General features: G+C 37.3%; 1 protein-coding gene across 1 annotated transcript in view; it reads right to left on the bottom strand.

The window, feature by feature from the left end:
• Positions 1-25,970, bottom strand: part of LIN7A (lin-7 homolog A, crumbs cell polarity complex component) — a 49,546-nt gene that overhangs the window by 7,823 nt on the left and 15,753 nt on the right. The window contains exons 2-4 of the mRNA XM_071552157.1: positions 23,003-23,121; positions 5,226-5,297; positions 2,712-2,921 (exon numbers count right to left, since the gene is read on the bottom strand). Coding sequence (XP_071408258.1) covers positions 2,712-2,921; positions 5,226-5,297; positions 23,003-23,121 — 401 coding nt within the window. The remainder of the gene's footprint in view (positions 1-2,711; positions 2,922-5,225; positions 5,298-23,002; positions 23,122-25,970) is intronic.

The following is a 25,970-nucleotide window of genomic DNA, read 5'->3' as shown; positions in this document are numbered from 1 at the left end:
TGGTTCATAGACCTTTTATAAATCTAAAATCCCCTTCCTTGCAGGCAAAAACCAAAATCTGATTGTTAGCCCACAAGTTGAGAAACTGAGAAGAGTATTTTTACTAGGTTTCTCTAAACAAATACTTGGGTGACAAATTAGCCATTATAAATCTATTTTGCATCCTTCCTCTGACTCACACAAGGTATCTGACTAATGCAGAATCTTTGCCAGATATGAACAGGCATCAGTAAGTGCCTTTGTTGAGCCATCTGCAGGGCTTACTGCTTTCAATTTCCTTTATTTTTAGGGGTTGTGGGACAAAAGTATGTAACAAAATCCCCAGCATAATGAGAAAACAAAGATTTTTAACATCCATTGAAACAGCTCAAGGAACAGTCATCTCAGTCATGCTGGGATAACAAATCTGGATTCTGAATACACAGATCTAATTTTATGTTGATAAGTATGAAGTTGGATAACCATCAATGGCTGAGCACAAATAAGTTAAAGATATTCATGTTCTACTGAGCCGCCTGTTTGATAGTACATACTGTGCATTATTTTCTTTTCTCCAGCTAAATTAAGAGAAGCATAGAGTGAATCAGTCCCAGTGAACAATGCTAAATTTAGATCTTTCTTGTCCTTTCTCAAGCTGTCGGCAAACAAATAATTGCTTCTTTAATTTTTTGTCTTTTTACAAATTATATTTTATGGGTTTCATTCAGCCCAAAAATGGTTTATGAAAAGTTGCTCATTACTGTGAGAATGGTGAGGCACTGGTACAGGTTGCCCAGAGAAGTTGTGGATGTTCCATCCCTGGAAGTGCTCAAGGTCAAGTTGGATAAGGCTCTGAGCAACTGAGCCTAGTGGAAGGTGTCCTTGTCCATGCAAGGGGCTTTGGAACTAGATGATCTTTAAGGTCCATTCCAACCCAAGCCATTCTATGATTTTGTGATTCTATGATTATAAATATGCAACTGCAATTCAAACTTCATATTCTGTTGTTCAGAGTCTGAACACAAAAATATTTCTCTTGCTTCTCAACTTTCTTGTGTCTACATGCAATTGGGAATTTTGTACTGTGGTTTTTTGCTGCATTACCTTATATATTCTAGAGCATATGCATGAAATCTTTTAACAGAAAATCCTAAAACAGAGGAGACAAGAGGGTCAAATTCAATATATCTTGACATCTGAAGATAACCTTTCTGGTATTTACCTTGGTGCTATTGACAGTAAAAGGAATTTTCAAGAACCATCCATCTATTAGTGAATTTAAACTCTTTTTGTCTGTCTTTTTATTCACCTCTTGAAAGAAATGCTGAACAACAACAATATTTCTTGACTGACAATCAGCAAAGTTCAGGCAGTTTATTTCATTACATATTCAGTTTATTTCTTTTTCTCTGAGACTGAATGATCTTTTCTGTGGGTTTTCTTTGGTTTGTATGTTTTATTTCTCTTGTGTATTGGTGCAAGCAAGTTTCCAGAACTTATATTTCTCTTTTGAGAACATGATAGTTGATAGAAGAAGTGGTAAAACAGTCTGTTTGAAGTGTTGCACAAATACTTTATTTTAAGAGAAGGGATTATTTTTGAGAGAAACATAAAAATGTGTAGAAAAGGGCATTTTTTTACTGTTTATGGGCTTGCGACAAAGGAGAAATTTAAGTTGTAAAGTTTTGTACTTATGACTAGATTCAGAAATTGCTCCTACGTGCCTTTAGTGCATTTAAATAGGAGGTTTAGATGGTGGTTTGCATGAAAAGGAATACATTTTCATAAAGGGAAGTGTAGGATTACAAGTATGCTTACCTTTTCAGCACCTCATATTCCCTTAGAAAAGGGAACAATAAGCAATGAAATGCAGAATTTGACTATATCGTGGAGTCAGAGCCTTATTTTCCCTATCTGCAGATCACAGACTGTTCTGAGTTGGAAGGGACCCACAAGGATCATCGAGTCCAACTCTTAAGTCAGTGGCCCACATAGAGGACTGAATACATGACCTTGGCATTATTACAACCAAATCTTAACCAACTGAGCTACTCTCAGGATCTATTGCAACAACCCTTTTATTTTTACCTCCATATTGAATTCACAGTGAAACTAGTAGAAAATTCTCCATTTTGACTTACAGGAAAAATGAGTATGTAAAAAATGTACCTGTTTACCAAGAGTACATGCTCCTTGTATGTGTACATTTGTCCAGCTGATTTCTCTAACAGATTCCACAGCTGGATGAATCTCACTGAAAGAAATCTGGAACACCTTCCATTGCAAATTTGCACCAAATTTGCTTACCAAATTTCTTTTGATTTAATGTATTCAAAGGCTCTGAAGGTCACAAGACTGCACAAGTGCCACTGTGTTTGGAAAGGGCTGTGTGCCTCAGAGGCTATGAAATGAAAGAACAGCAGGCTGTTATGAAGCTTTTACTACAAAAGGAATTTACAGAATTACCAATTAAGGACATAGATTTCCTGTAAATTAGGCAAGTGGTGTGGATTTGAAATGAAGCTCTTCAAGCACCCTCCAGTGCCAGGAATTGTAGTGGCACAAAGTTATCGATGGAACTTTGCCTCACTGCACCACAAATGCACGCTGAAGCTCTCCTACAGAGCTACTTATTTTTGTTTTGTGTGGCTGCATTTGAAATCATGGTATTAGAAATATGCGAAAAACGAAAATTCCGATGAAAATGAAAGCTCTACCATATTTCCACATACCACTCCATTAACTGAAAGCAACTGGTCCCCACGTTTGAGCCCACCATGCCTTTCTGCCACTCCTCCAGGAATGATGCGAGATATATAAATCGGTGAATTTTGTTCTTTTCCTCCCATAACATTAAAGCCCAGGCCTTCCTCAGTCTTAGGCAGCTCCACCACTCGCGGGTGTGAATGGCCTTCACTTGCAGCAAATGCAGCAACTGTTGCCTGGAAGATAAAAACCGAGTGATTTGGCTATTTAGGTTAGTGAGAACACTGTTGTCCACTTGCAGGAAGACTTCCTTCCTGTGAAAACACTTCAGTATCTTACTCTGACACTTTCTGATTGTCTGAAAGTATTTAAAAATATTACATTTTATGCCAATATTTTTGAAATAAAGGAATAAACAGAGGAACAGAGAGTGTTTGGGTGACTTGTCAAACAACAAACCACAAAAACTTAGCAGCAGAGCCAGAAGGTGGCACCAGGAAGCCTTACTCTGGGGTGGTGAAACCTTATGATCACTACTGCATTTCTTTGCCTTTTCACAGGAAGAAAATCTATTCCTGTGGGATATGATAATGTGATCTCTGATGTGTTCCTAATTAAAATAAAGTGGATGAACTGAATTGTTAACTCTCCGCTTTGCTTTCAGAATCATGGGATTATTCTTCTTAAATACTAAAATAATAATCTTATATTAAAAAGTTTAATTTATAATATTTGTGAAATCTTGTAAACTAAGTAACTTCTGAAACAGGAATAGGATGTTGTATTATATATTTGGTTCAAAATTTTTATTGAAAAATGAAGACAACAGATATATAAGTCAATTAGAAAACCCTAGATTGGTAATCTTCTTTTAGGATGAAAAAAGGAACATACTGTAAAGCTTGCATCCAGAAGAATATTACATTTATACTTCATTTTTCACTAGAAGTATTTTCTTACTTGTAGATCTTAGCTAATCCTTAAATAAACATTAATATTTTATACTTTTCAACATGTGTTTGTAGTTCAAACTGCTTGAACAACTCTGATTTACACTGATATTTTTGAGCATCCTCAAAATGCTTATGCTTAATAGAAGCTAGTGGATGACGTGACATAATGGAGCAATCTCAGTTACATGTTTTGGCACATGCAGAACTTGTAATCATGCATACATTTTATGTCAGACATGAATGCACTAAGAGAATGAAATGCAGACAGCCCAGAAATAACCAGGAAATATTGTGATATTGAAACATTGCTCTGTAACCTGCTGTTCTATATGAATAAGAAATGAGAATGGGAAACACTAATTCGACTTCTCCCCACTTACTAAATAACATAGCAAGAATTTCTATGTTTATCTGCAGTGTAGACAAAACAGGAATTCATATACACGTCTCTATATAGAACCACAGACTTTACAAATTTACACTGACCATTAACTTTCAATTAGAAGGTTGAAATCAGAAGAACAGGCTACAGAAAGGACTGTCCTATTTAATAAGGAAAATACATGGCAATTTAGGGTATATTAGGTTATTTTCTGGCTATTATAGAGTTTGCTTCTCTGAGTACCCTAAAAGAGTTTTTTAACATGCTCCCAACCTTCATCTTCTGATACAGCTTTAAATTAAAATCTCTTAACATAAATACATAATGACAAGATCTTAGTTCCATCAGGATTGCAGGGAGTTTACCTTCACAGGAATGGGACCATAAAGAAGTATCTCTAAAAAAGATTTATGGGTTTTGCAAGTTTACCTACTTTGCATAGAATCGGCTATACCACATAGAAGAGAGTGTTTTGTACAAAATAATGGGAAAAAGAAAGCCATGGAGGATCCCTTTGTTTGGAAGCATCTGTCTTTGTACATGTTATGAAAATACAGAGCATATTTCATACTGGCATATAGCATGGCTTCTTTCAGGGTTCTGTGAATTCCCTTGGAAAATTATTATTTTAGTAGTAGCAGTAATGTAGCTGGATATAAGGCTATAAGAAAGGCAGGTCCACATGGACAAAGAGACATTATGTTTTATTAAAACAGGCAATGTATTAGAGAAAAAAAGGCTTGCATTTGGCTGTGGAGTCAGTAAAATGTTGACCAGGCCATTTCTTGCTCAGTCCATAGAGTTCCCATTACTTAAAAGGGCAATTGTGACTGTTTAGTGTCTATCTCCAAAGAAATGTGTCCTCTCTGGATGAGATGTATGGGAAAATAGTCCCTTAAAATATTGGTTGTAGCAGGCAGACTTCTACAGAATGAACCAGTAGATTTGCTTTTGCAAAGTAATTTTTCCAAAAGCATCGTATTCCATAAAATCATTCTCTTTTCTTAAGCTACAGAAGCAGCATAAAGGTTGAAATTTTCCATTATGATTGTTACCTGGGAAGTAGCACTGGTTCTAGACTCTGGGCTGCCACTGATGTCTAAATTTTCTTACAGTGTACACACGAATACCTGAAACACACACGCGCACAGTCAATTACTAGATCACTTTGGCAACACATACTTCAACAGTTGCACGTATCCTACCTTTGCAGTGGCCCTGGCTCGGAATTCGGGGCAGCCATTAACAGTTATGGTTTCATGCATGTATTGATACACCTAAAATGTTCATGAAAATGAAACAAAATTAATCATATAAGCAAAACAAGGGCTTCATATTAACTCAGACAGGACAGTCCCTGTACTTCGTAAGACTACCTATCATTAATGCTGTATTTGTGCAATCACATAGTCAAGTGTCAATCTGTGTTTCTCATGACACTTTGCAAACTTAACTGTATATCTCCCAACACAATTCCCTTTCCATTTCTAGCAAGTAGTTTCCCAAAACCAGAAAAGTTAAGTTCTATGTTATCAAAAATTGGTGTCTCCAGGCAACTGAATTGAATGCAAATGATCTGAACTGATGAGTGGTGTCTCAGCCTCCAACAATGGCTTCTTTGTTCTCTGAACTTTCCTATGAAGTAGAGACTTGGGAGACTGATGTTAAAAACTACCTAAGTTGCTCAGCATATAGAGGAAGAAGATGAATGCTGCTCAGTTGAAGATTGAAGTGAAAATAAAGTTTTGGAGAAAGGCCACAGACATGGTCAATGGGTAAGATTATCCTTTAAAAAAGAATTGTACTTTCACATAAATTGCATAGAATCAACATTGCCAATATGTGTTGTTATTGCTTTTTTCTGGTATACACTCTTGGCCCACTTTCCCTGGTCCTTAACACTCCCCTTTAAACATCTTCGGTAAGGAGAAATTAAAAGGCTCTATTTTATACTGCCTTCTTTCTTTAGATTTGTCACACTCTTACATGAAAAATATCAACCAATCCCATGATACTAGTTGGTTATTTTGATAGCAAACACAAAAAATAAAAATATTTACATATAACATACAGGAAGTTTTTTGAAAGACAATGGTGAATGCAAACAAACCATTTACATCTTATTTCATTTTCTTATAAAACCACCAAACCTAAATAAATGTTCCTCTATGCCACTGATTTACTGTGGGCATTTTCTTGACCTACTTCATGAGAAATTTTGTCTTTTCACGTACTTTATGTCTCAGGCTGCATTCCTCAGAGAGAACTTTTGCTGGTAAAGTATGTTAGCTCTTAGAACAATCAGCTTGGGTTCCTTTAGGTCCGCAGATTTAATTGTACTTTCAAACTGCACTTCCACTCACTTGCCAATACTAGCAGGGGTGACAAAACTTTCCTCTTTGGTAATGTAAATGTTGCTTGGATAGAGAAGGTGTCAAATCCTGCACTTAATTGACCTAATGGCTTGTCCCACTGATAGACAAAGCCTCCCCATGCCCCTGTCCTGATGACTTGTTACGCAGTACCATAATGATGTATCTCTCCCCATTGAGCCTGTTATTATAAAACAAGCATATGCTACAAACATTTAAACAGAACTAAGATTTGTGGCTCATTTCTGACTTCACTGGACAGACATTGTGTTAATCAAGCACTTGGGTAGCAAAATATTTGGGATGACTGACATCCAAACCTTTTCTTTGGGAGTATCATTCACAAAGAAAAGGCAAAAAAAAAGAAAGGAGAAAACAAATGTAATCCACTTTAGAGATAAAGAATATGCTAGTCACTTTCAAAATATAGCAGAAAGATTATTTGTCTTCTGTATTTTTGGGCACACAAGTCATTCCAGAACTACAAAAAAACCTGGGCCAGTGAAGAAAACTGAGACGACGGGAGTATGCTGAAAGGTTTCCTGCTTCCCCCATTGGAAATGAAATCTTGCTTCCATTAGTAGCATTGACATTGACCACAGCGTAAGCCAGGATTTTCCCCTTAATTTTAAAGACATGGGCAAAGAAAGCTGTTTTATAGCTTCTAAAGGATCTCTTGTTTGTTTGTGTTTTTGTTTGTTTGTTTTTGTCTTTTTTTTTTGTGGTGGATGATGCCATAATGAAAATAGGTTGAGTCTACATACTCAGAAATATGCTGCACAGCTCAGTTCAATGTTTATTGTATTATGTTGTAGGACATATTATTATATAAGAACAGCTATTTCATTATGTAAGAAGAATACTGTGTAAGTGCAGTAATGAATCATTAAATACCTTTTTCTTTAAAACCCATACTCTACTGAACCAGTGCTAATGCTGTATTTCTTCAGGTTCTCCATCTTAAAGCATGAAAGCAAATTGTATATATTGGTTTTGGTTACCCAGCTATAAATGCCGTGGCTTGCTATAATGTCTAAAAGATTATATTTGAATATTGAACTGTTATGACATTAAATTGCTTTGAAAACAAGTCACAGTATTTCATATAGAAGAACAGTAACTAAGAAAGTTCTTTAAAAGATTCATGAATAGGGTAGAACATCACAAAGGTGAGCTGTTTGCCAGGTTTTACGTCATATACAGCCTACTGACTGCATCCTACCAAGATCTAACTGGTAGACTTTGTAATACACAGTATCCTGGTAACTAACTTGCATATTGGTGAAAAAAGAGACTCACTAGTGTGTGATTAAACTAGTATGCTACTCAAAAACTTGTGAAAAAATATGATCAATACATGCCATATGATCCTTGGGTTAATTTGTAAATTCTCAATGCTAACAGATTTAAAAAACTGTTCTGCAAAGAGTTTTCAGTGATCAGAATATCTATAGCACAGTTCTTAGAAAAAAGTCTTTTATGTCAAATCTCACTCTCTATAAGCAACAGAAGCAACCAGTCTTAAATATTTGCTTGAGGCATTTGTAACTCTAATTATCCTATTTGACTGTTACATAATACTTAATGTAATTTCAGTTTAAGAATGATAAAACATACACCCACATAACCATCACGTTATAACTTAGTCAGTTTAAAAATCAAACATGGATTCATTGTACCTGTTCCACTAAGCCCCTTAAACTCTTTGTAGGGTTCAGATCTAATCACTACCCATTCTCTCAATGTACAAAAAGCACACTGAAGTCCATAAACAAACGTTGTTTTCCCGTAGCCACACTAACTCCTTTATCTCTGCTGTTCTGAGCACCACCTTAACCATGATTTGTACACAATGCATCCATTCTGCTGCCTCTTCTATGTACACAGAACACATAAACTGAAAATCTCTTTGTTCTCAAACTGAATAAGGTAGCATTCAAATCCTCCTATTGTGCAATATAACTGTTTGTTTAATCCATTGTACATAATAAGTAATGGTAATGTTTTTATGAAATCTTCTCTTTAAATGCTATTATTACATTATCTATTATCTATTACATATATATATGTATATATATACACACATATAATCTATACATCCAATTGCATTTTTAAGATATAGCAATTCTCCTGTATCTAACAATGACATCTTTAATATGTCTATATAAGATCTACTGTAGATTTCCTTGGACAGATGGCCTTTACTTGGACAAAAATATCACTCAGCACAGAAGACAAAGGTGCAGAACTTAACTGTAAATATTTGAAAATCTCCCATTTGGGATGTTTTCTAAAGAAGTCTTTTAAAAAAGTGACCTTTGTTGATCAGGACAAGTGAACCATTTTAAAAGACATCATTGTGTAGTATGATTGAACCAAAGAAAGAAAATTAATGTATCACAGAATCACAGATGGTTGAGGTTGGAAGGGACCTCTGGAGGCCATCTTGCCCAATCCCTTTGCTCAGGCAGGGCCACCTAGAGCCCAGGACTGTGTCCAGATGGTTACTATAGGTTAGTAACTTGAAAAAGAGCTGTACATCTATTTTTTCGTGTACAGCTATTTCTTTTCTGAGTGTCTATAAGGTTACGTGGGTGTTTAGTAATATTTTTTGCTGACAGACTCCATACACAGTCTGATGGTCTAGTGCCTAGGGAAAAGAGTTTCCACAATTCATTAATAATAGAGATTAAATTACAGGTGAAATGTTAATGTGTCAAGATGCAAAGCTGCAGCTGCAAGGTAAATGGTAATGTTTCAGATCCTTATCCCCCCAGCGATTTCAAGACTGTCAGTGTCTGTGCGCTGAATGTTCATTGGGTGAAGCCATGTTGCAGACAGGTTTTTGTTCACACAGATCTCATTTGTGCTGTGGAGCAAGATATACCCAGCTTTGTTTGCTCTTTTCTGTGGTACAGAGGATACAACACTCCCATGAAGAAATACTCCTGAAAGCACACAGACATTAGACTTCTATGAGCTTCTGCACGTAGTCTCATCAGATACCATAATCTAAAATTATTCTCACACAGTACTCAAAGACTGTGAAAAGAGCAAGGGAGATAAATTACAGCTAGAAAATCTGAACTTGGAAGTGAATCCTCCTTGCACTGTGTCAGCTCTTGCAGGCTCAGAGAAATGCACATATTATTACTTCTCCCAGCAGGAGCTGTAGTGAGTCAGATGCAGCAGGTATTATTATGATGATTGTCCTCATCCCCACACATCCAGCCAGAAGGTAACGCAGCTGGTTTAAGATTACTGAAGCTCAGGAAGGGGGACTGCCTTAAAGGTACTTTAGGAGCTAGCTTCTTACCAAAAATTACTCCAAACAGACTCAAAACAAAGCAGCATATTACTTAGGGCTGGGCTACTGAAGTCAACATAAAGCTTTAGGAGAAGGTCCAGGAATAATAGTGCTCTTAGCAGCCTGTTTTATAAAAGTGGCTAGAAGTGGCATTCTGTTTACAGCCTGAATGATGCAGCATCTTTTCTGATGAATTCTCAAAGTTAGAATTTAATTAAACAATTTTATTCCATTAACTTCTGTAAGAGATATTCAATGCTTCATCCCCTGATGAAATATATAATTCTAAATACAACTGTACCTACAATAATGGTGGTCAACTTAAGGACAACTTGGTCTGAACGCCAGAAGGGAAAAGACACAAAGAAGAAATCATTTTCCAGCAATAAACTCGTCCTCAAAAAACCTCCCAAACACAACCCAAGACAGAGTACATGCAACTCAGACCTGTGAAGTAGCAGGCCCAGAAGAACTTTTCTTAAATTTACAAGTGGGGAAGTAGGTAACCTTTTTGAACATGTCAGGGTTTCTTAGCACATGAGATATTACATGTAAGTAGTTGTAATAATCTGTGTTTCCACAGTGCTTGCAGTATGATAATGATAAAAAGTTATTAGAACACTTCATTCAGGAAGTCACAATCTAAGGAAGTGACTTAGGTAAGCAGGTAAAAGTGTGAAATGAAGAAGAAACCTGCAAAAATACTGATAAATATATATTGGCATCATCTGGGTTTAGTTTCTTTAATTTGGCTGCCAGATTTTTCTTGCTTCAGTGTAGAAAAGAATTGTGTATCTATTTTTGGAAGAAGACTTTCAAGGAAGGGAAGACAAAAGCCTGACAGTAGAGAGGGGAGAGTAAGCATGAGAATAAGAAGTGCAAGGAAGACATAATTAGCTGCATTGTGCTTCTGTAGTCGTGTCAGTGGAAGAGGATATATGAGTGCATCCTTGCAGAACTGAGGCTTAGCTAAAAAAGAGAAATTGTTATTTATTTATAACTCCGTCCGATGCTTCTGCCATCAACTAGCTGAATCCTTGTCTTCCTAACTGCCTTCATATGTTGGAAATGATGAAGCAAATATTTCTCACTTCTAAGATGTCAAGTGAAAAGGAGTATCTCAATCACTCTTCTACCATGATGAGAAGAACAGAAGATGCTTTAATCAGAATAGCTGCTGGTCTCACTTCTCCCTTTGTCTCAAAATCAGGAAGCTGATTATCAGGACTTCAGTCTCCTGATCTGAGACCCATATATCATCTCACCTGGTGTGCAAGAACCAGTTCTTGGGACAGGCCAGGAGAACACCTGACCTCATGACTGGGAGAAGTTACAGAGCAAAGGTGCACTGGAGAGCTGTGGACCTCTTCACTGTGGTGCCTGTGAATACCTTATTTCTGTGAGCAGACCTCCACCTGATGCAGAAATCAGTTGTGTCTTTCCCACTCCAATCAACTTTGTTCCCATCACTTTTGAGTCTTTCACATTCTGTTTGGCATGTTTTCCTTACCGACAACCTCTTGCCTGTATTTCCAATCTTAATTCAATACATTTATGTCTGTGCAGAGAAATACATTGGTTTGTACACCTGGACACTCCTCCATAGCTGTGCTTCAGCACTCAATTCAGATCATGCTTGACCACATCTGTGAGCAAGGACATTTTAACTGCCACAAAGATCAGGAGGCACTCTGGTAACTTTGACATTTTTACACCATAAACCATGGAATCTGGTAATTTCTACACCAATCATCATTTTTGCTTGAACTACAGAGTCTTTAGAAAGTTCCGTGAATTTCAAGCCTCTGACATGCTTAGGAAATTGTCAACTGGATAACTGTATTTCCATTAAAATGGATTATTTCCAAGCTAAATGTGTCTAATTTCAATTTTTTATTTATTTTTTTTAATAATTGGGTATTTTTCACCTCTTTTGGTAATCTTTCCTTCTCTCCTGGAACCAGTTGTAGGCCTTTGCCTCATTTTGGACATCTATGCCCTTTATGATAGGTTTGCTGATTTTCAAACAGTATTTGCTTTTCTACAAAATAACTCACAAACAGATCTAGTTATCCATTTAAGATGACATCTGAACAGATGAGGACATAAAAGAAGGAAAACAAGTCAATCACAATCAGAAGTGTATATAAGCAGTGTGGAAGTATCCAGGTGACCAGACTACATTTCATCATGCATTTTTACCTCTGTACTTTTGCTCAAGCTCAAAACCTATGCAGTGGAGCACTTCCATTCAGCCATAAACCTGTGCTAGCTCAATGAAAATGGAAAATCTCTACTACTGATGTGTTTAGTTTTCTATCTCTTGAACATCAAATGGAATTTCTGGTTTTGTGCCAGGGTTGCGCTTTTAAAAAATTATCTCACATGATAAGCATGCTCGGGAAAACACATCTGTATCATAAGAGTATGTTTTCTCCACCAGTTACTGCTTCTAGATAAGATAGTAAACACTGTCATACAACATACTCCAGAAGACAGTAATTCCAGAGGGTCATTGAAAGCAGGCTGATTTCCTTTTCCATCAATCAGGTTGACTCAAAAAATATTAACATTGTGTCTTTCTTTTGCTAATAGCTACTTTTATCTTTGGTAGTTAATTAAAAAAACTGGGGAAGAGACTATTCTGGATGATTGAAAAGCAAGAGACTTTGGGAAGACTTTGTAAATAACAGTCCTTGCAAGGCACAAAACCCCAGAAAACCACTGGTTGTGGAAGAACACCATGGATGCCATGTACACTCAGGACAACTTCATGGTTACAATTAGATTCTTCTTAAACAAGATTGCTTGAGCAAATGAATCACAAAGACCCATTCTGTGACAGGACTATGACAGGCATTTGAGTAATGCCAAGAGAAGCAGAATTAGGCAATCTCATGCCCACGTTCACAGTGTATATAAGGTACATAACCTTCAGTCTGTCTCTGAGCACAAGCTGACATCAGTTCTTTCGTCAATGTCAAAAGGACAAGTCGATAGATGGCTGTGAGAACAGGGTGGTTGAAATGGCTGAAAAGTACCTTTGAGAAGAAGGCATCATTCTTACAGGAAGCACCAACAGGTCTGTATTACGTAAGTTTCTCCCTGCAGCTACTGAATTTGGACAACTGAATTTGAAAAAGCTGCTTTGTGACAACTCGTCTGTATTAATGAGCTATTTATATCTGACAGAATGTGGTCATTCAAGGTTGCTGGCATTCTGAATATTTTTACATGATAAGCTCTCATTAGCCTTTGAGCAGTTACGTGTTTGCATTGGGAAACCTGTTGGTGTTTATTTTTAAAACCAAACTTCTGCATCATTTTCACAATTGTTGCAACAATCTCCTTTCATAAAGTAACACCGCATGGATGTTGTCACCTGATGCAGTAGGGATGCTAACCCATTAAAGAGCTCAAACCTGGAAAAGGAAATTCAGTCTCATTTAATAAACTGAGGAGATGAGACAGTTTTTTAATTTCAGACCATGTGGAAGAAATATTATGAATGCTGGCTTTTTCATTGAGGATATTTTATTTTAAAGCTTCCTTCTTTGAGAGTGGGGATTATGGAGGAAACTAGGTCAGTTTTACCAAAGTGAAAAAAATCGATCTGAATCTTGATGTATTATTAAGCTGTCCTTAGGCAGTGGGAGAAAAAACGGCCCAGGCTTGAAACATTGTTAAAAATAAATTAAGTATAATCACCGCAAGGGTATAATGTTTTAGTGTAGGGTGAAATACTTTACTAAGGCTGAAGTTAAAATGGCATTTTTTCTTTTTTTTTTTTTTGTATGGAAAATGGTGTTGCGTACTCTACTCTGACAGTATCTGTGGGGATGTCCGAAAGCTGATACAAATTTTGGTCTCTAAGTTCTTGCCATATGATGCTGCATCTGTCCAAGAAACAACCCAACAGGGGTTACAGGCAGAGGCCAGAATCTCTTCGCTCCCTTATGTGTGAGCAGAAAAATCTAGCAGATGTACCAGAAAACACATGCTGTCACATCCTCTGCACATATTGAGCGAGTCAATTGAAACACTCCTGGTGTTGCTGTTAGGACACACAAGACCTCTGTGTGCCTCCTCTTCTTCCCTCCAATGTCAATTCTGTCTGGAATCATCACCGACACTCTCAAATCAATAGCAAGCTGATTTGCACCCTTTTAAGAATAAGAAAAAATAAACTTTTATTTGCAAATAAAAACTACTCCTATAAGGAACAAGAAAAATCTAATTGGCTCATTTAGTTTATTTCATATCCCTTACACACTGTTCTATACTCTGCTCTAAGTTAATGATGTAACACTCCAGTTTCGAAACCTCACACTTAACTGGGAATATGACTTATATTTGAGATTTTTCAGTTTGCCCAATAAAATTTTGAAAAGCCTTTCATTTGTTATCACCTCGAATTCACATCCAGAGAAAATGGTGCCACACTTTCTCTAAGGGAATTTCTTTTAATTTCATGAGAAAACAGGTATTTTGGCAAAAGGGTTCACAGGAATAACATACAACCAAGGAAAAGCATTACCCTGGAGCACCAGCTAACACCAACTACTTAGTGAAATACCATTCATCGGTTTTAAGTTACCCACAAAAGAAAGAAAAAAGGAAAAGAGTAAAAGAAAGAATGAAGAAAGAAAGAGAGAAGGAGAGAGAGAGAGGAGAGAAAAAATAGTTACTGCCAAGACTGACAGGTTGCCAGGTCTCAGGGCAGAAGGCAGAACAAAACGGAGACCCTGTGCATCTCTCTTTATAGGGTTTGGCTACCATGGCCACCCCTCCCAGGCAGGGCAGGCAGTTCTCTGAGCACTGAGTGCCCTCCCAGTGCAGTGAGTGGTGCCGCAGGCAGACAGAGGCTGCAGGGCCCTGGTGTGGCTGGGCTGCCAGACAGCCCTTCCTCCACTGACAGCCCAGCCCTGTGGCTCCCGATACGGCCACGTGCGCTCCAAGCGCTCAGCCATGTACGCTCCAGACCACGTGCCTTTGACACCGCCATGAGGCTGCAGGCCCGGCATCGGCCCCTGCACTTGATCTGACACAACTATTACACAACCTACTGAGGTACATTTCTCACAAATGGCAACTATGGGATAAAAAGGAATGCCAGCACAAGTGATTAGTTAATTCCTGTAAGACCACTTGGAATTCATAGCTTGTAATTTAAAACTCTCTCTTAGACCTCACTGCCATTTACTTTTGAGTTCAAATATATGTCAAGCACTAATAAACACGAATTTCCTCCAGTTTTTCAGTAAGTCTGTATATGCTGTTGGGACTAAATCATGCAACAGTCATATTCCAAACTCTAACAGATTTGTCAAAACTTTGCCAAAATGAGTACCTGGATGAAACATAACATCATCATGCAAACTAACCTCAAGTGTTCCCATCAAGCTGAGAAGGCAGGGAGAAAAAAGGAAACTGCTAATAATTCTTGTTTTAAATCCCAACAAAAATGTAGCTAAAGTGGAGTTTTAAAACAGTTTTACAATTCCTTTTCTTTTCTAAGGCACAATTAAAAAATAAAGATTGAGCAGCATTTCTTGGGAGTCTCATCAGTGACATCATTTAAGCAGCAGCAGAGGGATACTGAGGCTCCATCAAAGGAGAAACATTGGTGTAGTGGCTTCCAACAACCTGTCAGCATAAATATTACTTGGTAGTTCACCTTGCTGCTGATTTCTCCCAAGAGAAAGAAGTAGGCTTGAGATGAACTGCAGCAAAGGTTATTCTGTTTATTCTTAGGAGTGTTATGTAATCAAATAGGATACTGCAACAATAAACTAAAATGATAATGCGAGGAAACAAAAATGCTGAGATGCACCACAAATGTTCCACTGGAGTTACTTTCTGCAGCACATGCCATTGCAGCCGCGTGCTGAAATAAGAACATCACCTGAGCACCACCCATTAGAGTTTTAGTAAGTACAATACAGCTACCCAGACCAACTGTAACATGAACAAGGTATGTCTTGTTTTGATTCTATGCATTGCAGGACTCTTGCAGCACTAATATAATTATTTATCTGTTGTGAAAGGCACAACTATGCAAGCAGAGCACAAATATGATTAGCTATATAGCCATCAGCCAACTCTGAAAATTGATCTTTAATCAAAACCAATGGGAGAAAGCACTGATTAAAGACCAATAATGTGGTCTGGACCCAGATTCTGCGGTCCTACATCTGTGAAATCGATGTATTTAGCTCTAGGCACCTAAAAAAAACCAAACCAAAACAAAAACAACAAAAAAAAAGAGGTGAGAAATCTCCTACAGTGAAGTTGTGAAAGGGGTAGGGACTCAGTAGTCGCACAGAGACTAAATATGCCTTTCAGATGATGCTTGGGCAGCTTGGTAAATTCATATAATTCATATAATTGCCATTAATAAAGGCCATCTGCTGAGTGACAAGGTAATAATTTTCTAAAGTTCTCATTCGTGCCATTCAGGGCTTGGGAGCAACAGAGTAATGCTTCAATTACTTGTGGTAAAGTGGCAAATGAAGCTTCATTGTTTTTCAAAATCTTGAGTAATTTTATATTATATTCACCCTATAAAAATAGCACATATCTTAACACAGTAAAATAATTTAAAAAAATAAAACTGTGTTTAGCTGCTAACTTAAGCTTTTCTGTCGAACTTTCTCAATGCCTAATTGAGCATGGTGGCAAGACAAAGAGCAGCCAGCTCATCTTTAGAAATCTGATGTTTTTTATTATCTGATTTACATACATTACAAATCCTTCTCTCACCTCATCATCATAGATACAGTACTTGCAACCAGGAGGCAGAAAGCAAAACCCTGCAAATCATTAAAACATTATTATTTTGCTGTACCATTCTATTTGAATGAAGCTAAGTAATGCCCTTTCCAAACAGTGGTGAAGCTACTCATATAGTGGAAACATATAATTATTTTATGTGGCCTTTCATTGCTGGAACAATGGTAATGAAAAAGGGATGGAAAGGTACAGTAAAAGATTCTTCCAAATGCTACACAGCCTCAGAATTCAGGTATACTGAACCGATCCGGCTGATATAATCCACTCCAACATCTAAAAAAAAAAAGATAAAATGCTGAAAAATTACAATTAGCATACAGGAATGCACATTTTATTGAAAAGTTACAAATGAATCAATGCATAAACATGCAAAAATCTGAATGAAACTGGTCAATTTGTACAATTCCATATTTGCTACTGCATGAGTGCTGTGACTAAATTAGTGGTGCAGTAATTCCGAATAAGCTATCTGGAATACCAGAAAAAGTTCTAACAAGGTTTCAGATTAGTTTAAGGAGATCTTTGCTTCCCAGGCAGTCTAATGAGGCATCATGCTAATATAACCATACTGCTTTTGTTGCAAATACGAGCTGATAAATCCCACTCACTTTACTCCTATGAGTTGTCCTATTGCCCTTTTGTTTACTAATTGCCTTATTAGTAAGTCCAAAATACCACTTGCGCTCAATCCTGACCAACACTCTGGTTTGCATGGGTAAATGTGGCAGTAGGGGACTTCAAATATCAGGCTTCCTACTGAGCCTTAATCACAGTTCTGTGCTGTGAATTATAGCAGAAGGTCTTCTCAATACAATTTTTTCCCAAGGTTGCATCTTATAATTTAAAAACTTCAAAAACTGGGTTTGCCTGTGGAGATGAGAGATTGACTGGAATTGCACTTCTCCTCCAGTAAAAAAGTACTCAGCTTCCAGTGAAAATAAAGCATAACATAGGGCAGGATTTGGACTATGGGTCTTACCTTGTGGACAGCCGAGAAAGTTTGGCCTGGTAACTACTTTTACAAGGATTTATGAGGCACAAAACAATGACATGCTGCTTTCAGAGGCTAGGTCTGGGAGGTGGAGAAACAGCATTATATTCCAAACTGAACAATCACATTTTGAGATTCTTGAAACATAATGGAAGAAGGTCTTTAAATGATTCCTAGATTAAAATCCTAAATCAATAATTTAAGAAAAGAATTAATGAGAATTTTTGCCTGAGTCCAGCTAATACCCAGATTGTTATATTTAGTACACCCTTTTAAAAATAGAGTACACCACCATACTGGGATATCTGAAGTGAATGAACATCGAGGGGTTCCAGCCAGCCTTCTGATGTCACTACTACATCATAGAAAGTAATGAGCACAGTACCATCAGACTCAGCTTTCACCACCCAGCAGCCTTCTTCTTGTTTCTAAATATTTCCAAATATGTATATCAGGGTTAATAATGAAAAGCCTGGGAGGGTGGCTTGAGGAAATGACCAGATAATAACACATTGCATTTCAGCAGCACTGAGATTTCAGGCATTCAGATTGCTAAAACATGAAAATCAAAATTATTAATTAAAGGAAATTATTCCATTATACCAACTAGGTTTATTGAGCTATCCTACCCAACACACAGTGAAACTATTATTTTAATACTATATAACATAATCAATATATCTCTAAAGTAACTTGGGATCATCCAGACCTCATAAAAAATAGGTCAGTGTTCTGCCACTGACATTTTTATGCCTGTAAGTCAACAGTGGTCTTTAAATATCCAGGATGCTCTGTCTGTTCGCTAATTTTATAGCAAGCTTAAAAGTTTTAAACTACTGAGGCTGAAACTGAACTATTTTTAAAGACAACAGGCTTTTCCACTGACTAATTGTATACAAAATGCACAGGATTAGAGTATGTTTTGTTGACTGCTCCTCCCTTGTTAATGACTCAGTCCTGCAAAAGTGCTCTCTGTGATGACCTGATATTTTGGTGGGAGTCATAAGGTAACACTAAAATAATGATTACTTGCCATACTACATTTTTATGGAAACATTTTGATCTGATTAATTTTGGTATTGATAAATGTTTCAGCATGAGTATTTACTAGTCAGATTTTCTTCTAAATAATATGCACAAAGAAAACATTAGATTTAATCTTGAAATGGAAAATTGAGTAGCAAAGGCAGGCTGGAAGGAAAGCAAGATACACCTGACTATTATATTTTTAACACACAGAAAAAGAAACTGGGCAATCAAACTGAAAGAACATTGCAGTCTACAACTTACATGTGAGGGGAACAGGAGGGGCAGACACTGATCTCTTCTCTGTGGTGACCAGTGGCCTGAAGTTGTGTCAGGGAAGGTTTAGGATGGATATTAGAAAAAGATTCTTCACCTAGAGGGTAGTTGGGCTCTGGAACAATCTCCCCAGGGAAGTGGTCACAGCACCAAACCTGACAGAGTTCAAGAAGTGTTTGGATGATACTCTCAGGCACATGGTGTGACTCGAGGATGGTCCTGTGCAGGGCTAAGGGCTGGACTTCATGATCCTTGGGGGTTCCTTCCAACTCTGTATATTCTGTGATTCCGTGAAAACTTTGATCATCAGAAGATGCATGTGTTTATCAAGCTGCATTGTTACTCTCCTGGTGCTTAAGCACCAACTGTCAGAGGTTAGCAGCAAGTGAAATTCCCATAAGCTGCTAAGGCATGTCACAGTTTGTTGTTGATTATCCACTGTATTCTGCCCAACTGTTTGTTCTATCTTCTCTGCTCACAGGTGTTTAAGGTTTCTTGCCAGACCAGAAATTCGCCTTATCTTACGGTTCTTATAACTTCCTTTTACTGACTTACAACAATTAAAATAACTTTACCAATTCAGGTTGTCTAGTTTTATGTTGCATGTGAATATAACTTCTTAGTAACTCAGCTGTGCATCAGTTTCACAGCCTTGCCCTTCCTTTATTCTAGTAATCCCCTGGAAATCAGATGACTATAAGATAGCAACAGCTTTGAGTAAATGGCAGGAACACTTGGAAGGGTAAAGGACTTAATGGTATAATTGTCCATGTTTTGCCAGAGGACAAGGTTATAGAAGGCTAATTAATCTTTATGTAGTTAGAGAGCTTGTGAAATAAGTAATTTTAAAGCACAATTAAATTCTTTTTCTAAATTGCCTTTTAGTGGGACCAGATTTTGGTTAACTTGTTTTCTGGTCTAAAGGGTCTTCAGGTGAAAAGGAAATACTGAGGCCATTACGTACTTCAGATATTTCCATTATTTTCAGAGCTAATACGTATTCCTGCCTAGTGCCAGACAGAATATTTCAGTTGGTGGTACTTATATTTAGCTAAGTGAGAACAATTAATCACCATTTCCTGACATACCATCCTTGAAAAATGCTAAAGTACTTCTATTTAAAATTCATTCACTCAGTCACTTTCAAAAAAATTTCATTTCTATGGAATATTACTGTGGACATTTGAACCAGAGGGGCTGATTTACTAAATAGCTTTCTATAAATACAATTAATTACAGCCATTAGATAGATCTCTACATATTAGATTGGAATGTATGTCATCTAATAACAAATCTCATAGTTTTAAAGGCTAATTGACTTTTAAAGGCTAATTGGCCATCAAAGTGATCTCCTGCTTCTGTAGTTAAAGCAATACGATGTAGATTATGTTTTATCTCCAATCTTTTCACTTAAACTCAGCCCAACACTGAGTTTCTCTGGGACATATTTTAATAATCAAACTCACTGGACAGTTCAGTTTCCATAATTCCATAGACTGAAAAAAAAATATTTTCCAAAGCTCCTCCACTATGATAATTGCAGGACTACAGAAGTCAACCTTAATCTCTTTTATGAGGTTTTCTGATGAAACGGAGTTAGGCTTAGATCTTGCATTATACAATGAACACACCACACTGCAGATCTGAATCTCTGTGTATATATAATAAGCAGCCTCTTCCAGAATTTGCATACTAACACAAAGCCTGTGTCCTCATCCCATTTTGATTACTCCTACCTACAGCTCACACCCAGTCTGCTTCACTCCCACTTTTCTCATTACTTCCAAGTGACTGCTGTGAATTCTCTTGTAATGTCAACAACTTTTCTCCTCTATGTAGGTGGTAATAAAGAAAATTAAAATCTAGTCACCACACTCTCAGATCTTGCACTGAGGATAAGAGAAGATGAACAATGGGAGGAAGCATTAGCAGAGAAATTTCTGTCTACCCTCAGCTATCTCAAGCTCAAATACACTCAGAAAAAAATATGCTGTTCAATAAAGCAGGCTTTCATAAACTCCAGTGTACATGAAGGACATACAAGAAGGGCATCTCTGATTAATGCCATGAAACAGCTCAGGTACCCTCCAAGCTCTTGCTGCAGTGCTTGGAAATGTCTAACAATGTAACACGACCAAAATATCCCATGCTTTCCTAATTATTTTTTTTAATATAGAAGAAATTATTTTCTGAATTTTCCAACAGCTCTCTAACTGGTGGAAAAAAAGAGATACAGTCTAAATATTTGCCAAGGGCTTAATGTAAGTAACTGAAAGGAGAACCCACGTGTTGAACAACCGTAAGTACTCACAACGTAAATATGCCAATCTTCCAACTCTTCCTAAATGAGATTTGTTACTGGGCCCTTTATATTTGAAGATTATTTTCTAAGAAAATGTTTACATGCATAGCGGTGAAGGGTATTAATTTTTGGAGGTGTAAAAATTTTGTTCTCTTATATTGATATATTTGATAGGTTATATTATATAATATATACACCTATAAAATATGTAAAGAGAAATAAATGCTTTTGTTTGTGAAGTTGGTAGAACTGCTCATTCATCATCACTCAATTCTTTTGTAACACAGCTCCAGGCTTCTTAAAGTGTCTATTATTTGTCTGTAAGAACCTAACATTAATTAGATGGTCTGTCATGTGCAAGTTGTCTTTACACAACACTCTATAAAGACCTTTTTTGCTACTGAGATGATTTTCTCAAAATCTACTTTCAGTTCACTGAACCAAAAGTGCATTTTCTAAGCCACTTTCCTAATTCTTAGGCTCTGTACCTGTTTCAACAATCTTTGTGTTTGCTTCTATTAAGACTATTTCCCACAGATTAATATAAAGTTGTTAATATTTCACTGAGGACACTGCAAAGATACAAAGTTGCCTGGAATACCAGGCTCTGCTATCTCAAGAAAAACCCCAACCCAACAAACAATCCCACAACTTTTCAATGCCCTGTGGTTACTCAAAGAAGCATTTAATTGGTTATATGAAAGGACTAGTCAGAATATCAGCTTTTGAGGGTACACAGGGCTATTATTTATTGTCAGGGAACACTATTCCCTTTAAAAAGCCTTGAAAACTGCAAGTTAATTATGTGGAAGCCTCTCTATGATTCTCACATTGGAGAATATATTCTATAAAACAGTGTGTTCCATTTTGCATATTAAACTAATGTCTGTCCATCTCTTTCTTCCTTCGAACCACTCAGCAGTCCACTCAATCAATCTGTTGCTGTTGCCTAGTTATGAGGAGTTAAATTCTGCTGCCATTGAGGGAACATTAGATGTCCCATTGATTTCAGCAAGATAGGATTAGTTCCAGGCAGTAGATAGCCAAAATAAAAGTTCTTACAGATTTTTCCACTAAAAAAATGTTACCTTCATTAGGGCATTTAGAACTGCTTCTGTTTGGCAGGCTAACAGCACTGTTTAGTAAGTAAGATATCAATACAATGGTGTATTGTCATGTTCTTTTGTCTAAGAAACTTCTAATGGAAGTGTTTGTAATTTAACTTTAAAGGCTGTGCTTTTATGCATGTGGGAAGTTGGATGCATCTTCTCTAGCTTGACTAACAGAAAACAGTTATAATTTATCTACTGTTGGGTAGAACTTAGGAAGGCCCTGACCACAGCTGGTAGGGTAATGATCACAGTTCTTAGCAATCTGACAAGAATTTCTGACATGTGGAGCAAAGCCCACTGGGACCTGACCACTGACTTCAGTGGCAAGATTCCTGTCAGCTTTAGTTACCTTCAGTGCTTACAACTTTTGGCTCTCACTGCATTCTGATTTTATCAGCACATCTCTATCACACACCTGAGCTCAAGGGAGAGGCATTAAGCTTGCACTGACCCAACTTGGCATGTCCCCATATCATAGCACAGTGCTGACCAGCACAGTGCTGACAGGTTACCACAGACCCTGAAACAGCAGGAGCAGAATACTAAGAGTAGTAATTAATCACCCTTTTACCTGAGCAAAGCTAATTGCCTCAGGGTTGATGCCTTGCTGACACAACTATTCTATGTCTGCTTTTCAGTAACTTCAGCACTCTGCACAGTAGCAGGGAGCTACAGATGCATCTCACATTCATCACCCTTTATACAAGGTATTCATGATTCTCCAGCATTGAAAGAAAGGCAAATACACTTTTTTCAGCTGCAGTATGTTAGTCTGAGAAATAACTAAAAATCTCAAAACCATACCTCTCTGATAGCTGTACAAAACTCACTCTGCAGCACCTTCTTTAGAGACTGTAGTTTGTGTACTGGTACTTCTCCAGATTCTTGCAGTTTCTCTAGTAACTCAATTGCTCTTGCAACATCTGAATGGGGAAAACCAAAGGAACACAGATCAGTATAAACAGTGTAAGGGACTAAAACCAGCACGTTGGTGGTCATTTTAGATTTAAAATCATCTTTACCAACACATACAGTATTACTCTTCTGTTATACCAGAGACTGCTAGGAAACTGCACTGCTGTTGAGAGACCCAGATCCCAAAGTATGGACAAACCCTGCATGCACATGTACAACAGACACAGAGGGGTTCTGTCTTAGCAGCATTCAACTCTTTGGAACAAAGCTACCAGTTCTAAGCAGCTAATCTGTATTAGAACTAAAATATTTCTTACTTTTCACATAAGAGAAAACAGCACAGGAAAAGAATGGGGTTTACTTCCAGAAAGTCTTGAAAAAATGTTGCTGTGTCCACATTGTGTAAGCGCCCTCAGGATGACAACACCCAAGAAAAATATTCAATCTTTTCTTCTTATAAATCTAAATGTAAATATCAACTAATGGAGTTTTCCAGAGACAGGTAAAGACTGCTCTAGAAGAACAGGAAATCTGCTAGAGAAAAGTAAATGAAAGGTTCTTGTCTAGGTCTCCAAAGACCTGATCTACCACACAAAACCCATATGACTCACAGAAATACATGGAATAGTATATTTTTGGTGGCCTGAATTCTCCTTAAGCACCTGTGTGTTGTCAAGGGAAAGATCTAACTATCTCTGAAGAGGAGTTCAAAGGATTTAGCCATACTGAGTGGTGAGCGGGAATCTGATCCAGTTGAACAGTCCCCGTACCCTCACTCTCCTATTTGTTTCTCTTTAACACTACTTTCCAATTTACACAGCTACTACTAAAATACATTTAAAAAACCCCCACCCAACCGATGAAATTTTCCCCAGTCCTCTTTGACTGGGGACACAGGGGCACAAGAAATAGTGGCTGGTGTTATGGAGGCTTAGCGTAGCCTAGCCAAAAAAGGGACATGCTGACTGACATGTAGGAAGTAACCAAGCAAAACCTACTCTGATTAGTTTTCAGGATGGTAGGAGCTTCAATAGAGGGATTTTTCCTCCTCTGTTGCTTAATGCCACTTTGCAGCTGTTCCTTTAATTTTGCTGGCATAGTTGAACCTGGCAATGCTGTCGTCCTGACTGTGTGGTCTGTGTCACACCTTCTATGTCTTTTGCGTAGCCACCAGGGCCACTACCAGCCAGTTTCACCACTCTACTAAACCTAGGTCTGTATTCCAGTGATGAAATGAATGCATAGTACTAAATAATAAAACAGTATTTGAGGCATTTTAATTCTGTGCTTTAAGTGCAGAAAAAAAGGAAATAAATACTCTCCTTCCAATTCCTCCAGAATTAGTACAATGTCTAGAAGCAACCTTATATAATTCTCCTTTCTGATGACAAAGATTATACTGTTTGTGACTGGGAGATTATGCTGATTGAAACATTTCTTACAATCCTTGGCTTGTAGCTGAGCTATACTGACCAGATGTCTGATACGACAAAGACATGAGAAGGTTTTTAAAACAGAAAAGACATGACAGTAGATGAGCTGCAATAAAATAATATTCATATATTTTCACTTATAAGAAAATAATTATTATCCAGCTGCATTGGTGCTAGGAAAAGAGAAGATGACATCTTAAAAAAATTACAATTCAATTACAAGAGGCAGGTAACTAGTCAGCATGGTAGCTTCTGCCTTAGTAGATTTACACTCAAATAATGCTCAAGAATTTTTAGAGGTATCTGCCAAAAGACAGTTCAAAGCATGAGAGGAAGCATGGCAGAAAGCATACAGTATTTTTCCAGAAGGATGATTCCACTTACTGGGCTGTAGCCTGCATCAGAGAGCACTCTTGGAGTTCATGAACTTTCAGATGAAATTAACCCTAACCCTGGTTCAAAGACTGCTCCTGAGCTTTTACTCCAAGCAGTGCTTCAACTGCTATGGGGAATCCAGTCCATGTTACTGGATCACAGGTGTATCGAGAACAACCCCTCTAAAGCACATATTGAAGTGATGATCAAAAAGCTAAAAAGGAGATCTGGGTAATAATAAGGCCATGGAAATCAAGAAAAGAAATAGATTTTAGAGAGAAGAATATGACTGATGGAAGATAATAGATCAAAGAGGATGGGTTTAAGATTTAAGAAGAGGTAAGTACACATTTTATCAAGAACCAGTTCAGCAGATTGCAAAAGAATGGCAAAATATGAAATAAAATATCACAGAATCATTTAGGTTGGAAACCTAGTCTGAAAACCTAACGTGTTTAATGTTCTCTGTAATGATAAGGTTATAGCATTATTTGGTAATAAGGTTAAGGGATTTTTTAACAAAGCTATTAAATCATCTGCTTTGGAATTTTTCTTTAAAGTCTGTATCTGCCACAGGAGGCTTGCAGTTAATTAAATACTAAACTCACACTCCCCAGTTATTAGTACCAGTTGGTGCAAATTGGTATGTCAGACAGGAATTGGACACTTTGCTGTGGAGAAATTTTGACAGCCTACCACAACAGACCAGGTAAGGCCGCTGTAATTCATGTCATACATGATAGCTACGCAGATATTCTAAATCTGTGGTCTTATCCAGTGCCATTTCAGTTAAGTTTCAAACCATATTTGCCTCTCACAGCTATACTTGTAAAACTGCTATTTTACAGTTGTTTTGAAGTTTCATCACATCTGAAAATTCTGTGAATCACCCTGAACTTGCTATGGTCCTTAACTAAACTATATTTAATGAAAAATTTACTGATTAGAAGGAAACATGAAAAGCTTTAGGTTCATTAATCAATCTAAAAGAGTTAAGTACAGGTCTAAAGATTTCCCTAGGACATGGGCCAGACTAGATGATAATTATT

Source organism: Pithys albifrons, chromosome 3 (genome assembly GCF_047495875.1).
Source record: "Pithys albifrons albifrons isolate INPA30051 chromosome 3, PitAlb_v1, whole genome shotgun sequence".
Classification (NCBI taxonomy): domain Eukaryota; kingdom Metazoa; phylum Chordata; class Aves; order Passeriformes; family Thamnophilidae; genus Pithys; species Pithys albifrons.
The sequence above is the reverse complement of the archived record's forward strand: the minus strand, read 5'-3'. Positions and strand labels throughout refer to the sequence as shown.